This window comes from Pleurodeles waltl, chromosome 9, assembly GCF_031143425.1.
Source record: "Pleurodeles waltl isolate 20211129_DDA chromosome 9, aPleWal1.hap1.20221129, whole genome shotgun sequence".
NCBI lineage: Eukaryota > Metazoa > Chordata > Amphibia > Caudata > Salamandridae > Pleurodeles > Pleurodeles waltl.
The window spans coordinates 68867252-68881190 of NC_090448.1; the positions used below are offsets into that span (position 1 = coordinate 68867252).

General features: G+C 42.5%; 1 protein-coding gene across 1 annotated transcript in view; it reads right to left on the minus strand.

The window, feature by feature from the left end:
* IFT122 (intraflagellar transport 122) overlaps positions 1-4725 on the minus strand; it is a 251801-nt gene extending 247076 nt beyond the window's left edge. Inside the window, exon 1 of the mRNA XM_069206316.1 lies at positions 4521-4725. Coding sequence (XP_069062417.1) covers positions 4521-4696 — 176 coding nt within the window. The 5' untranslated portion in view covers positions 4697-4725. The remainder of the gene's footprint in view (positions 1-4520) is intronic.
* Between the last annotated feature and the right edge of the window lie 9214 nt (positions 4726-13939).

The following is a 13939-nucleotide window of genomic DNA, read 5'->3' on the forward strand; positions in this document are numbered from 1 at the left end:
TGGGGGAGGTGTTAGCATCTCCACCCAGTGCAGGCTTTGTTACTGGCCTCAGAGTGACAAAGGCACTCTCCCCATGGGGCCAGCAACATGTCTCTAGTGTGGCAGGCTGCTGGAACCAGTCAGCCTACACAGATAGTCGGTTAAGTTTCAGGGGGCACCTCTAAGGTGCCCTCTGTGGTGTATTTTACAATAAAATGTACACTGGCATCAGTGTGCATTTATTGTGCTGAGAAGTTTGATACCAAACTTCCCAGTTTTCAGTGTAGCCATTATGGTGCTGTGGAGTTCGTGTAAAACAGACTCCCAGACCATATACTCTTATGGCTACCCTGCACTTACAATGTCTAAAGTTTTGTTTAGACACTGTAGGGGCACAGTGCTCATGCACTGGTACCCTCACCTATGGTATAGTGCACCCTGCCTTAGGGCTGTAAGGCCTGCTAGAGGGGTGTCTTACCTATACTGCATAGGCAGTGAGAGGCTGGCATGGCACCCTATGGGGAGTGCCATGTCAACTTACTCATTTTGTTCTCACTAGCACACACAAGCTGGTAAGCAGTGTGTCTGTGCTGAGTGAGGGGTCTCTAGGGTGGCATAAGACATGCTGCAGCCCTTAGAGACCTTCCCTGGCATCAGGGCCCTTGGTACCAGAGGTACCAGTTATAAGGGACTTATCTGGATGCCAGGGTGTGCCAATTGTGGAATCAAAAGTACAGGTTAGGGAAAGAACACTGGTGTTGGGGCCTGGTTAGCAGGCCTCAGCACACTTTCAATTCAAAACATAGCATCAGCAAAGGCAAAAAGTCAGGGGGTAACCATGCCAAGGAGGCATTTCCTTACACCTCCCTCTTTACTTTCCAATTTCCTCACTCACTACTCATTTAAGAGTACGTTGTATGGAAAGGACTAACACAAATACCACTGGTCCTCCTACTGTCTGACAGTATTTGAACAACCTTACAAGAACCAATAAATCAAACATATAACTCAATATGCTTTCCATGCTGGGCATTCTCGTTCCTCTAACTCGTATTTCTCACTTAAAAACTATACACATTTCAAAATAGTCAAATCCCTTCTATTTACTGTACTGTCCGTCCATGTGATCAACTGCAAATTAAAATTTGAGTAACAAATTCATTAGTCTCATCATGGCAAGTTAATCTAAATCTGGAGATGAGACAATTTTCAAATTCCTAATGTCCGATTAGATCTGTGGGGAGGCAAATATTAATCTGGTTAGTTCCAGTAAATTCACCTATTCATCTTTTTTTTTTCCTTTTTAAAGCAGTATTGTATACCTCCAAGTTCTCCCTAATATTTAGACCTTTGATATTTCTATAGGAATAGAGACAGTCCTGAGCTCACATTCATGCCTCTCGAAACAAATTCCTTGTCTGATTAAGGCCTCAATTCTTTCTAATGTAAAATATGTGAAGCTGTTCAATTTTCCTGCATGTATTTCATAGAAGTGCATCATCGAGGCATAGTTCAGGTCTCCCTATTCAGCAGTCATGGGTTCCATAACTCTCATTTTCAGTTTATGTACAGGGCTACAAACAACCAGTACTTCACATTAACACAAACTGTGAACACTGATAAATATTTTGGAATTATTTGAATTGCAAGGCAGTTTTAAGTCTCCCGATTCATCAAACTTCAATATGCAGCACAAGGATAGATCACAAATTTTACGATGAACATGGCTATATGACGCCTGGATGTGCTTTTCAATCTTGTTGGAGGGGAAGCTCTGCACTTTGCAGCCAAACCATTTTTTTTTTATTCAACATATTCTTGATCCTAATGGATTAGACTATAATAATTTGAGAGAGAGGCTGCCTGGTATTACCATCCCAACTTTAGCGATATCTATGCTAGAGAGTTAACCTAAAAATTGGGTCATATGCTTTACATAAATTGCCGGTGGTTTACTCATTCTACTTTGATCGGACAGTCAATTAAATTGAAAGCATTGCAAGGAAGCCTTCTGAGCAGTGAAACATGTTTGAGCTACCTTCTAAGCAGTGAAACATGTTTGAGTTCAACTTGTCTTGTTGGAACATTTACATATTTGTGCATATTGTGAAGTATATCATTCTGCACTATGAAGATTTCAAATATAACTTGGGTGGACTTCTCTCTGTAGAATTTGAGAAATATGGTAGTTGAAAACACATATGCTAATTGTTCCGTTTTTATGGTGCCACATAATTGTATTGTTTCAAATAAATAAACTTCTATAATTAACGCTAAAGGCTTCGAGTTTGCATCTTTGGAAGGGTACTCAGGGTTACTGGTGAGAAGATGTAATTTAGCATGTAAGTTACGCACTTCAGTAAAATAAGAACTAGATTTCAATACCCATTGTTCAATTTATCAAGTGGGCATTTTTCCCTATCAGTCATTTCCCCTGCCTGTAAAAAGTCTGGTACTAGAGGCAATTCAGTTTCCTTGAGAGATATACAGGCAGATTGAGAACCAATTCAATTTCGGCTCAAGCACCTATTCTTGAGCCAGAACAGGGATCCAACCATGTCTCATAGAATTCTCCTGACTTTATCCTGATGCTGTGGGCTGACACCGATTTACAGATTACAGAATCATTTGTAGTAGCAAGTTTCATAGTGTATTAAAATACTTCTCTTTCATAAAGATAAGTGCACGGATGGACAATCAAGCCATTATGCTTTTGGTTGTCCGTTGAGTACTGAGCTTCTTGTACCCCCACACTCACCTTCCTGAGAACCCTGTGACTGCTAGCCATCACTACCACTGAGTCAAGTTTGAAAGGAGCTGTACTTGGCCTAGTTTAAAAAGCCATAGTAGGACGGACCCTTTAACATCAGAGGCAAGTTACCTCAGCTCCAGGGCTCTGGCCCAGAAGCGCCATGCCTCCCCCAAAAGAGGACCGAAGAAACACCCTTTCTACTGCCACCCCTTACCATCAATCTGTCAGTTTCTACTGTATTTTTTCCAATTTCCAGAACTGGCACTATACAAGAAATTGTATTAATTCATAAGGATGTCAATGAGTAATTCCTCACTGTCTATGGCCCGCCAAGTCAACGCCGTCTCATCCTCGAGCTTCCACACACTCCGCCTGCTTCGGAAGATTTTCAAGTGGATCCCCATCAACTCGAGAAAAACAGTCACCCATTCAAACGTCAGCAGTAAACTCGACTGAAATGCACTCTATGTCAGCATTAACACGAAACTCCAAACAAGACTCCAGAGAATACAGGACATCGCGGCCAGACTCATCCTGGACATCTACATTCACATCTCCTCCCACCTGAGAGACCTACAATGGCTCCCCGTCAACAAATGCATCACTTACAAACTCCTGACACATGCTTACAAGGCCCTACACATCAGACCTGCCTACCTCAACCACCGCCTCTCCTTCTAAGCACCCCCAGGCAACTCCGCTCTGCTTAACTGGTCCTCTCCACCACCCCTAGGATCCAGAAGAACACGGCTGGAGGAAAATCCTTCTCCTATCTCGCCGTGCAGACCTGGAACACGCTGCTGATTCACCTCAGGAAGTCTGCCTTTCTGGCTCAGTTCAGGAAGGACGTCAAGACCTGGCTCTTCGACTGATCCGCTTACCCCCATCAGCGCTTGAAGACTCCCAGGTGATAAATCGCTCTTTACAAATATCTGATTAATTGACTCCTAACTCCCCCACGAAATGTTATGTCTCAGCTATACTAAGAAACCAAGAGCACACCAATCAAGTGAGAATGGTTTTGGGGTTTGAGCTGCTTCAGAAATGTGTGTTCATTTAGCTACAATTGTTTAGTTTCGAGTAATTCCTGTGTGGGGTAACTATTACGTCAGTTACACAGTAGCACTGTACAAATTAAACGGACTTTACGTCAATACGAATAAAGGAGAACTGCACTGGGCTATCTTACCATCTCCATCACTGTGCCTAGCCTTGCTCCCGCTTCACCCCGTGCTAACTCTGAACCTGTAACATTGGACACCCCATCCTCCCAGCGCAGTCTGATTCAGTCTGCAGGTTCAGCGGGAAGCACGATTCCTACCTCACCGATATCCTCGACACCGCTAGTATTTGAATGTCCCTGGCGCTACAAAAATAAGCAAAATCACGTAAACCCGGTATTTCTAGGCTTTATCTGTACATTCTTCAAACAGGGAATATAAATAGAAAGCCGTTCTAAAAGCCTTCTAGAGCTGCGTTAATGGGCCATGCCTAATACCTAAAGTAAACAAGGACAGACAAGTCATGTTATGTATGAATAAATACGGTTTCGTTTACATTCTTAATAACTATCACATCCAGACCTTTGCAGGCTTAAAACAGCAACAAATAGCCGGTATTTTCATGTGAAAGGGTGCCAACCCTAGCTAGAAACCAGGGCCGTTTCAACGGGCTCCACAGCGCTGCTCCCTCCAGGCTGGACGGGAGTTTACCTTGGTTACGGCGGTTGCTACCCAAGGATCCCTCCCGCGGTCCGCGCTCGCCCACACCGAGACCGAGCCTCACTTACCACTGTTCCTGCTTGTCCCGGTCATGGACCTTGTCGATCCAGGTGGGCACGGCCCTCATGACAGCAGAGGAGACCGGGATCCGACGGCTCCTGTGCGTCTTAACAGTCAACCGGCATTGCCTATTTACATGGCGCCGCCCACCCGCGGTGCAGGCGCCCTGCGCGACAACGCTCATCGCTAGGCCGCCATCTTGGATAGGGCGAAAGGTCTGTTCTTCAGACGCGCGCGCGTGTGCTATGACGAGCCCGGGCCCACTGTGACGGCATAAACACAGCAGAGAGATGTAATAATCCCCGTATTCCGGTCCACGCCTCTTTAACTCGCGTGGGTGGCTCCAAGCTGAGCTGACCTATGTAAAGTGCTCCAATTCCTTTGCCCGCTCTACATATAACTGCAACGACAGAAGCTAAAATAAAGTAATTGGTTTAGAAAATCTGGTACTCCCACCTTAATCAAGTGCGTTGGCTTGTATGTCAAAACACATGTTCGCTTAGCACTTTTAGGTCATTGTATTGTATGTATGTGTTAATGGGGGTTTATATGATGTGGCCATTACCCCAAGGTGTTAGAACATTTTACAAAAACAACACCTAAAGTTGCTGGATCATTTGGAATAGACACAATGCACTAAAGCGAGATATACATTACCGCAGTCAAAAAAATTGAGGAACGGAACCTGGATGGGTGCCAGGTGCAGGAATGTGTCCAATGAAATTGAGGTAGATAGGTGAGACTCGCGGCACTGATCAGTGCGGGAACTAAACCAAAAGGGATTAAATAAAATGTCTTTCAGACAGAAGGGTGAAGTAATAATCCGGTTGAGGCAACCATATGTTCAAATCAGTGGATCTTTAACCAGCCTTCCAGAGTTTTACCTGCCTGAGGCAGTCACAGCTTGTAACTGACACAGATGGGACCCCACACTTCAGGCATAAACATAAGCCCATTCAGAACAAGCGTTGCAAAGATATTTTAAAGACACAATAGATCCCCCCGTTCACCATTACAAACAAAATATAAAACAAAACAATGATATAATAAAACAACATAACATTTCAGATGTGAAGATAAGATAATGTCACACAGCAAATACACAGACAGTAGTCACAGAAGAAAATTGCAACATTCTAGTACACAGGTAAGACCCAAACTCACACACCATCCTCTCTGACACCATAACTCATTTTCACTCCTTCACCACAATCACCACCCACTGGTGCCCTACCTTCCTTTACCACTCTACTTCATGAACAACCTTGCAATTCCTCATCTCCCATCACCATAAACGTGTTATAACCACTTCCACCACCGTTCACTTCACAATTACCACATTTTTTATAGAGAGCTAAACTGAGTCTGTTCCATCAATCTCTTTTCACCACTGTCCAACATCGCATGCCAACTATGCACTTCTTTGACTTTATAGTGCTCCCCTGAACTCTGATAGACATCTTTTACACACCCATCTTTGATTTTAACCCAATCTCCATCTTCAATTGTGCGAGGCACAGCAGCTTGCTGATCCAGAGATACAAGTTTCACATCACAATCCAACCATCCAGGAATTAACTTGGTCCTAGGTTTTAGACCTCTCCTTCCCTCAAACAGAATAATAAGCGTTGCAGTATTTAATGTGGTACGATATGCCCATTATAACATTGCAGCATTGCGTACACTGCTTCCATCCTGGATTGCCACCTGGATAGCCCCTTTTGACCATACAGCTTTCCCTCTCCGCAAATTACTGGCCTGACGGTTGTGCATGGCTGTCCAATGATGTCTAATACCATTGCTGTCTAAACATTTTTTCATTTCCACCAAAGTGAGTTGGGTACCATTGTGTATGATCAGTATGTAGGGAAAACCCTCCACTCTGAAGATTTCTTCAAAAACAGAAATCAAAATGTTGTGGAAATTTCACACATAAACTTAACTTCCACCCATTTTGAAAAAAAACTACCAAAACCATGGCAAATCTTAACTCTCTACACACCCTGGCAAATGGAGCATTAAAGTCCATACATGTACTATGCCACACTTCTCCTGTGTTCTGAATGCAAGATTGCGAACCAACTTTGAGTCTTTTTTCAGTTTCTTTGAATATGGTGCACCTCTCAACCTACTGGGAAATCTGGGCATCAATGCCCAGATACCAAAAAGTTTCCTTAACTCGTCTCTTCACCATAGATTGACCTAAATGCCCCTCATGGGCTAACTATATTATTCTCCTGCTCAAATGACCAGGGGAAACATAGCCATCACCCCTCATCAAAGCATCCCTTCCACTTAAAGACAGTTCATACAAGATTTGGATAAAAGTCCTAGTAGATGTGGCTACCACACTCACTGTGTCCTCCCTCAACCACCATTTGACACACCTTTCTTAACAATCAGATTCCATTTCATGCACACACTCATCCTTGGTAAAAACACCAACACCATGCTGAACAATATCCTCCATCCAATTTACGCCCCCTTCATTTTCTATGGCCAACACAGCTTCCTCACCCACCACATGCCAATTCAATGACACACAGGAGAGACAATCCACTTGGGCATTGCGCCCTCCAGGAATATATTTGATGCTATATCGAAATTCTTGTCAGCTAGCCGCCGACCTTGTGAATCTGGCTGAGCCCTTGCCCTCTCCCCCAGGTGTCAGAACGTTTGTTAGAGGCCTGTTATGTGTGCATAAAATAAATCCAACACCCCATAAGTGAATTCTGAAATATTCAGTGCTCTAAGCTGCAGCAAATGCCGTGCACTCAATCACAGAATAATTACACAACAAACAGGCTTTCAGTTCAGATTTAAAGATAGCCTGCAAGGTAGCAGTGCGTAGGCTTGGAGGTAGGGACTTCCAGACTCGTCTCAATTCCTGAAAAAGTTTGAGCCATAAATCGGCCCTTTTTAAAGGTTTTGTGTTCTAGTAACAGGGCTTCTGCATTCTGTAATAGGCTAGCACCTCAAGATAACAAGCTTGTCAGCCAGGTAACGTGGAGTGGATGTGTGTAGCGCCTTGTAAGTGATACATGCCGCTTTGTATATAGCGCTGACTTCAATAGGAAACCACTGAAGTGTTATGAGAATCAAACCAGAATCATTAACACATGGTCATTCCTTTTGGCTCAATAAACAAACCATGATGCTGAATGTAGGATTGCTTTTTTGGACGGCGGTGAGATGAATCTTGGGAAGACCAGTCAGGAGAATTACAGTAATCGATTTTAGATAGCACCAGTGATTGAACCAGAGGTTTGGGATCTTGCTCTGAAAGGAAGCAGCAAACACTCCAGAGAAGACACACTTGGAAGCACACATTTCTGGCCATGGTGTTGACTTGGAACAGCAAATTGAAGTCTTTTGTTTAGGCTGACATGTGGGGACTTGGCATTGTTGACAACAGTAATTTTGCTTTTCAGGTTATTAAATCATTCCATCCTGGATTGCAGTGGCGAGTTCAATGAGGGACAATTCAGTTTTAGATGAGTTCAGTTTTAAATGAGGGGAAGCCATCCAATCTTAAACTGAGTTTAGTGTTTTGGCAAGGTTCAAGATGTCTTTTGGAGAGAAGACCTTTGAGTACAGTTAGATATCATCAGTATAGTGATGTTCAAGGATCCCCGAGTTCCCGAATACACCTTTAATGAGTTTGATGTAAAGCTTAAATAATGTCACAGCTAGGATTGGAGGCAGGGCCCCCTGAGCTAATGACACCAGTTTTGAAAAGCATGCATTCATATTTAGCCTCTGCGACATGCATACAAGGTATGATTCACACCATTTGAGGACCGTACAATCAATGCCCATCTGTTTTTGAGCGTGTCAAGAAACAAGGAGTGATGTACTTATCAAAGCCCACCAACAGATCAAGAAGAATTAGAAGGTCCAAGATGCCTGAATTCAGGATGTGATGTGCATCATGAATGATCCGAAGCACAGTTGTTTCAGTGTGCCAATCTGGAATGAAACCAAATTAGTATTATCTAGTAGATTGTTGTCTTGTGTTAAATAAGATGACTCAGTATGTGTTTTTTGATTATTTTTTAAAGGAAAAGGGAGTTGGAAACAGGCTGAAAATTGTTGAGATATTTTGCTACTGCCAAAGTTTTTTGCTCAGTGGGGTTACTTGTCCACTGTTGAGGCAGACAGGAATTACTCCATGGCTGAGCGAGAAAATCACAAGTTTAGACCAGTAGGAAAGTATGAATGTGTACATTTTTGGTAATGTTGTCCAGAATTGGGTCCAAAAAATAATTTGATGGTTTGGTCTTTGTGACATTTTTCAGTAATTCTTCCTCCCGAATTATGCCAAAGTGTAGCAGTGTTTTTGGATTTGGATTGGGTTGCTTATTTGGGTTTCTTATTCGGACTGACTGATAACTAATGACTTTTCGGTGAGTTTACTTTACCCTTAAAGAAATGTGCAATTTCTCTTGATTTCGTTGCTGGACAGGAATGGGGAAGAGTGGTGGGAGTATGCTAGCAGTTTTGACCAGTCAGAAAAGTTGTTTTGGCCAGTTCTTGACTGAGTCACTGAGTGATACAAAATGAGTTGCTTTCACAAAGAAAATGTTCCTTTTGTCTCGTAATCTTGCATTTTGGAGGCATGCAAGGTAGATGGTGAAAAACAATTGTGCTTATTCCTCCTTCAGAAATCTCATGGCTCTTCTTTCTTCATACAGAGTTTTACTAAACCAGGGAGACAATGGTTTAGGTCTCTTCATTTTGCTCTGGAGCTCATCAAGCAGATCTGTGAGACAATCAGAATATTGGGCAGTCAAATGACTGATATCTCCGTTGGGACTGATGTGTGGTAGAATTTTTTTTGCAGTGATGCTAGACCTATTGCGGTCCCCAGTCTTGCCGCATAAAACCAAGCTATCTCCCTTTTTATTAGGCCTGGGGTCATGGAATGCGTGAGAAGCAGAGAGAGGTATAAGATCATGTTTAGACCTATCTACTGAAACGGGCTTTATCTCTGAGAGCAGGTCTCCTTTGGATCTTAAGTCTAATATAAATAATTTCACATGGGTTGGGTCTCAAGTTGTGTTAGATCAAACCATTTCCAGAAAGGAATGAGGCAAAGTGATGAGCTGCTGACTCATCTGTGATGCCCAGCGAAGATTAAAGTCTCAACATAAGCACCTTTGTCACCCTCAAGTGATTGGATGATTATGAGACCCATGTATTCCTTGATAAAAGCTGCATTGTCGCCCAGGTGGTGATAGTTGGCATTTAATCTGAAAGGATAGTTGTACTGCATGTGTAGTTTCAGAGTCAGGCATTGAAATGAGGAAGCCTGTAGTGGAAATACCGTCCGCAGTTTTTAGCCTGGTCCGCTGCTTAGCTACAGGTACGGAGCATGCAGCGTAAACCTGTAGTGACTGTTTTGGTGTAAGGAGTGGCCCGGGGTTTGGTGAGAATAGGACTAGTGTTCCAGCTAGCCAATGTCTTTGTAGAGCGGGTTTGAGGTTTGGCTCCAGTCAACGAGATAGTCGGTATTCTGTTTTGATTGGGGTTAACTAGACAAGTGGAAGTTGTGGAGGCTGAGGTGATAGAGGGGGAAGAACATCACAGCTTGCAAGTAAATTGTCAATATCAGCCTCAGAAAAATAGGGTGGAATCATTTCGGATGAGGTAGATGATTGCTCCTCGGGCTTGAGCATCGGGAATGATCAGACGTCAAATGAGGGAACTGAAAGTTTAAAAGAGCAGAGAACATAGAACGTATGTGGGTCATTGTATCACACAGCCAGGAAACTTAGAGCTGAGGAGAGGCAGTTTGTATGTTCAAGAGGATTCTGTTCGATAGAGCAGAGCCTAGAGTGATGTTCATCTAGCACTTTTTGTTGGAAAGTGGTTTTAGTTGAAAGTATTTAAGGGTTGCAGACCACTGGAGATAGGTAACCCACTGTGAGAGGCTGGCTGGGCACTTGCAGTTAGGTGATTGGTTCAATTAAATATATGTGCTGGAATTGGTTCAAAGATTTGATTGAAATGGCAGTGATGTCTGCTATAGCTCCAGGTCCTTAGACTGGGGAAGATGAGAAAGATGGGGCTAATAGTGCACTGAATGAGACTAGGGCTGTGTGTTGGGAGGTCAGGATAAACAAGTGGTGATGGGCAGGGGTAGTGTTTGTGGGCATCGTTGTGGAATAATAAGGGAAAGGAGGAGTATGCAAGGGGATTGTGGAGCAGTGCGGTGAGATCTGGAAGAAGTGAGTGGGCTTGGGGGAACATTGTGGGGATTGACTGTACGCTATGTATTGTGAGTGGGGTTCAGGTAGGGGTGACTAAGAGATATGTAAGGGGATTAGGTATAACTGGTCATCTGTGTTTGCAGGGACAAGTAAGATATGGAGGGAACAGAGTTCTCCTTTTGAGACTTCTGTATGCAGGAAGAATTTTCCTTCTGTGCTTGATCGAGAGGAACAGGGGTGTATGGTAGTGGGGAAAGGGAAGGCGTCATCTCATATGATAGTTGGTAGTGCAGCATCAATCTGTGAGGACAGAGATTTGGACCTATAACAGATGGTCAAGTGGGGGTTGTTTGGAAACAGCAAGTTCGGAAAGCAATGTGTACGAGGCAGCAGAAAGGTCAGTAAAGAGGGTTAAGGCATCTGTATGATGTTGCATACAGAGCAGTGAATCCAGTTTCTATGGGCAGTGGGCCCAGCTACACAGCTAGTTGGTCTTTTTTCTCCAAGTAGTGAGCCGTGTTTCTAAGTGCAGTGGCCATTAACTGACAGATGGCTGGCCTTGTGTCCTTCCAGGTCCCAAGACAGCCAGCGGAAGGCATCTTGGGAGGGGGTGGGTGGGGGGGGGGGGGCATATTGGGTGAAAACAAATATTTTACTGGACATCATAGAGTTGCCAAGCTTTGTCACAGAAAAATACCACCCCATATGTTCATATTTTGAGATGTTATACAATGTGTATCATTAGCACTTTATATATATTTGAGATATTGGTGGACAATGTGGTAAAGAGTATGCTTGGTTCTGTTGTGCAAGTTCCATCACAAATAATACAATCTTTTTTTTTCCCGATTGTTGGAGTAGAGGAATGTCCCTTTAGGTTAGTTTGTGTGAGATGTAATCAGAAATTCACTTGTGTCTCGAGGATGAATTTCAAAATATGTTTTAACATAATTTCATACTCGGCCCCCTTAAATGTTATGACTATATACCATATAGTAGTAGTGTGTTTTTCATTACACAGGGGTTTTTATCTAGTTGAAGTTGTGTCCAGCTTTTCAATTTGCTATGGAAATTTGAATGTGTATGTTGTTTACTTCTAACATTTTTTACATTGGGAATCACTGAAAATACTAGGACTTATAGTATATTATATCTGATAGTCGTGATGAAGCGGAACATGTGTTGGCTGTACTGATTTAATTGTTTCATCCGTGCATTTTGTAATTAAGACAGATTAATTGACTGAAACAATTTAACGACTCTGGAATATGAGGAGGCCTGTTCAAACCAAATAAAGAACTTCATACTGAAGATCATCGACTGTTTACACTGGACATTCATCTCAGATCTTTGGGATTTTTTTTATATATGATATCTATGTATATGGTTTAAGGGTGGGTATTGGTAAAGGGTGGGAAGGGTAATTTTAGGGTTTGGGGTAGTGTATGTTAGAAGTCCTTTATTTGTTTTTACTTAAGGTCTTAACTTATGTATACTTACCTCACTATGGAACTGTTTATGCATAACTTTATGCTTCATGTCCTGCTACCTCGCTTTTGGAATTCCAGTGCTGACTCCCTGGTCAGTTGCAGGACGAGGACCTGATGGATGTGGGCTCCTTTTATATACCAACGAAGTTCATCAAAAGCGTCTGTTGCCTCCTGATATTACCCTCTTAACGTTTGGCAACAAGGAGCACTCACCTGGAGCCTACCAGCAAGACTCCATCTTTATGAATTTTATACTATGTTTGGGCCACTGTGAGGACACCACTGGCTCATCAACTTTGTTGCTGTTGCTTGCTGGACTGTGTCGCTGCTGCTCTTTGGTCTCAGAGTCACTTCTGGGAATGAAGTCAAGAGGAGATTCGTTGGCCTTTGTTTCGGAGGGCAGGTGGTAATTCCCCACTGCTCTACGGAGTCCCAAAAGTAGCTTCAGGATTTTGAGCTGTAAGTGAGCTGCTCAAGTGTCGCGTATGTCCACCACGTGACTGGTTATAACCCAAGCAGCTCACTCCTTTCAATGCTGGGCATTCTTCAAAAGGGCCATTCCAGTCCATTAGATAACAGAGACTATGTAACGATAACATGATTTAGTGAGGTCATTGCGCTACTTGAAGCAGCCATCTTTGATTGGGATCAGTTCCCATTTAAACCTATGGAAACTATAAAAGAGGGTAGTTTACTTAAATTTTACAGCGCTTCGCCTCACACTTTCAATTAATTGGAGGCTTTCTCTTCAGCGACTCGTTCTTTGACGTTGTGGATAAAATCAAACGCTAGTGACTAGTATGTGATTTACATTTATGTGAAGTGGATTAATAACTTGAAAGTGAAAATGTTCGATGGCTTCTTCATGACAATTACAACAAATAGTACCTTTTCTTGCATATCCAGGTAAACCATCTTTATCTTGGAAAGTGTGGTTCCACCCATAGTGGCAATAGATGCTGAATAGTTTGAGCCTAAAAGAAAAGCTGCAGTTGGTTTTAGTTATATGGGACAAGATGGGCAAAATATTTTTTATAATGTACCAAAAGTTGACCATTCTTCTGGTGATTTTCATAATTGGGATGTATATATTCAAGCTGTTCCCAGACTTCCCAATAAATTTACGGGACAACCTAGGGTGCATTTAGAGAGATATAATTTCTTTAAACAAACAAAATAAGGACAAGACTGGTGAGGAGTACATTTTGGCTTATCAACATGCAATTTTGGTTTACATTGGATATTTACCGCAGAGACCAATTTGTATACAGTTGTTAATCAAAAGAAATTAAGGAACGATTACTTAGTTGCTTGGATCCAAGCCTTTCTGAAGTTGTGGATATAGCAAAAAGCATTGAGCCGGTCATAGTTTCTAGCAAATATATTGCAAATGATTCTCTTGTTCCTTCTATTAACTCAGTGCAAAGTCATAATCTATTAATGCAGTATCTTTTAGAGACAGGCCAAGCAAGAAGTTTCAAAGAAGAGAATGGTACAGTGTACTTTAAATGTGGTTCTAGATCACACCTGAACAACAATCCTGTATGTCCTTTATTATCTAAACAATGTAACAGATGTCGTAAGCTTGCTCACTTTCAAAGCATGTGTAGAGGTGGGAAAACCGTTATTTATGTAAGCAGCGTAGATGTAAATAATGATGTGTGTACATGATTTAACAAAACTAATACAGTTGAAGTTGACATACCTTTAAGTAAAAGGGTTAAA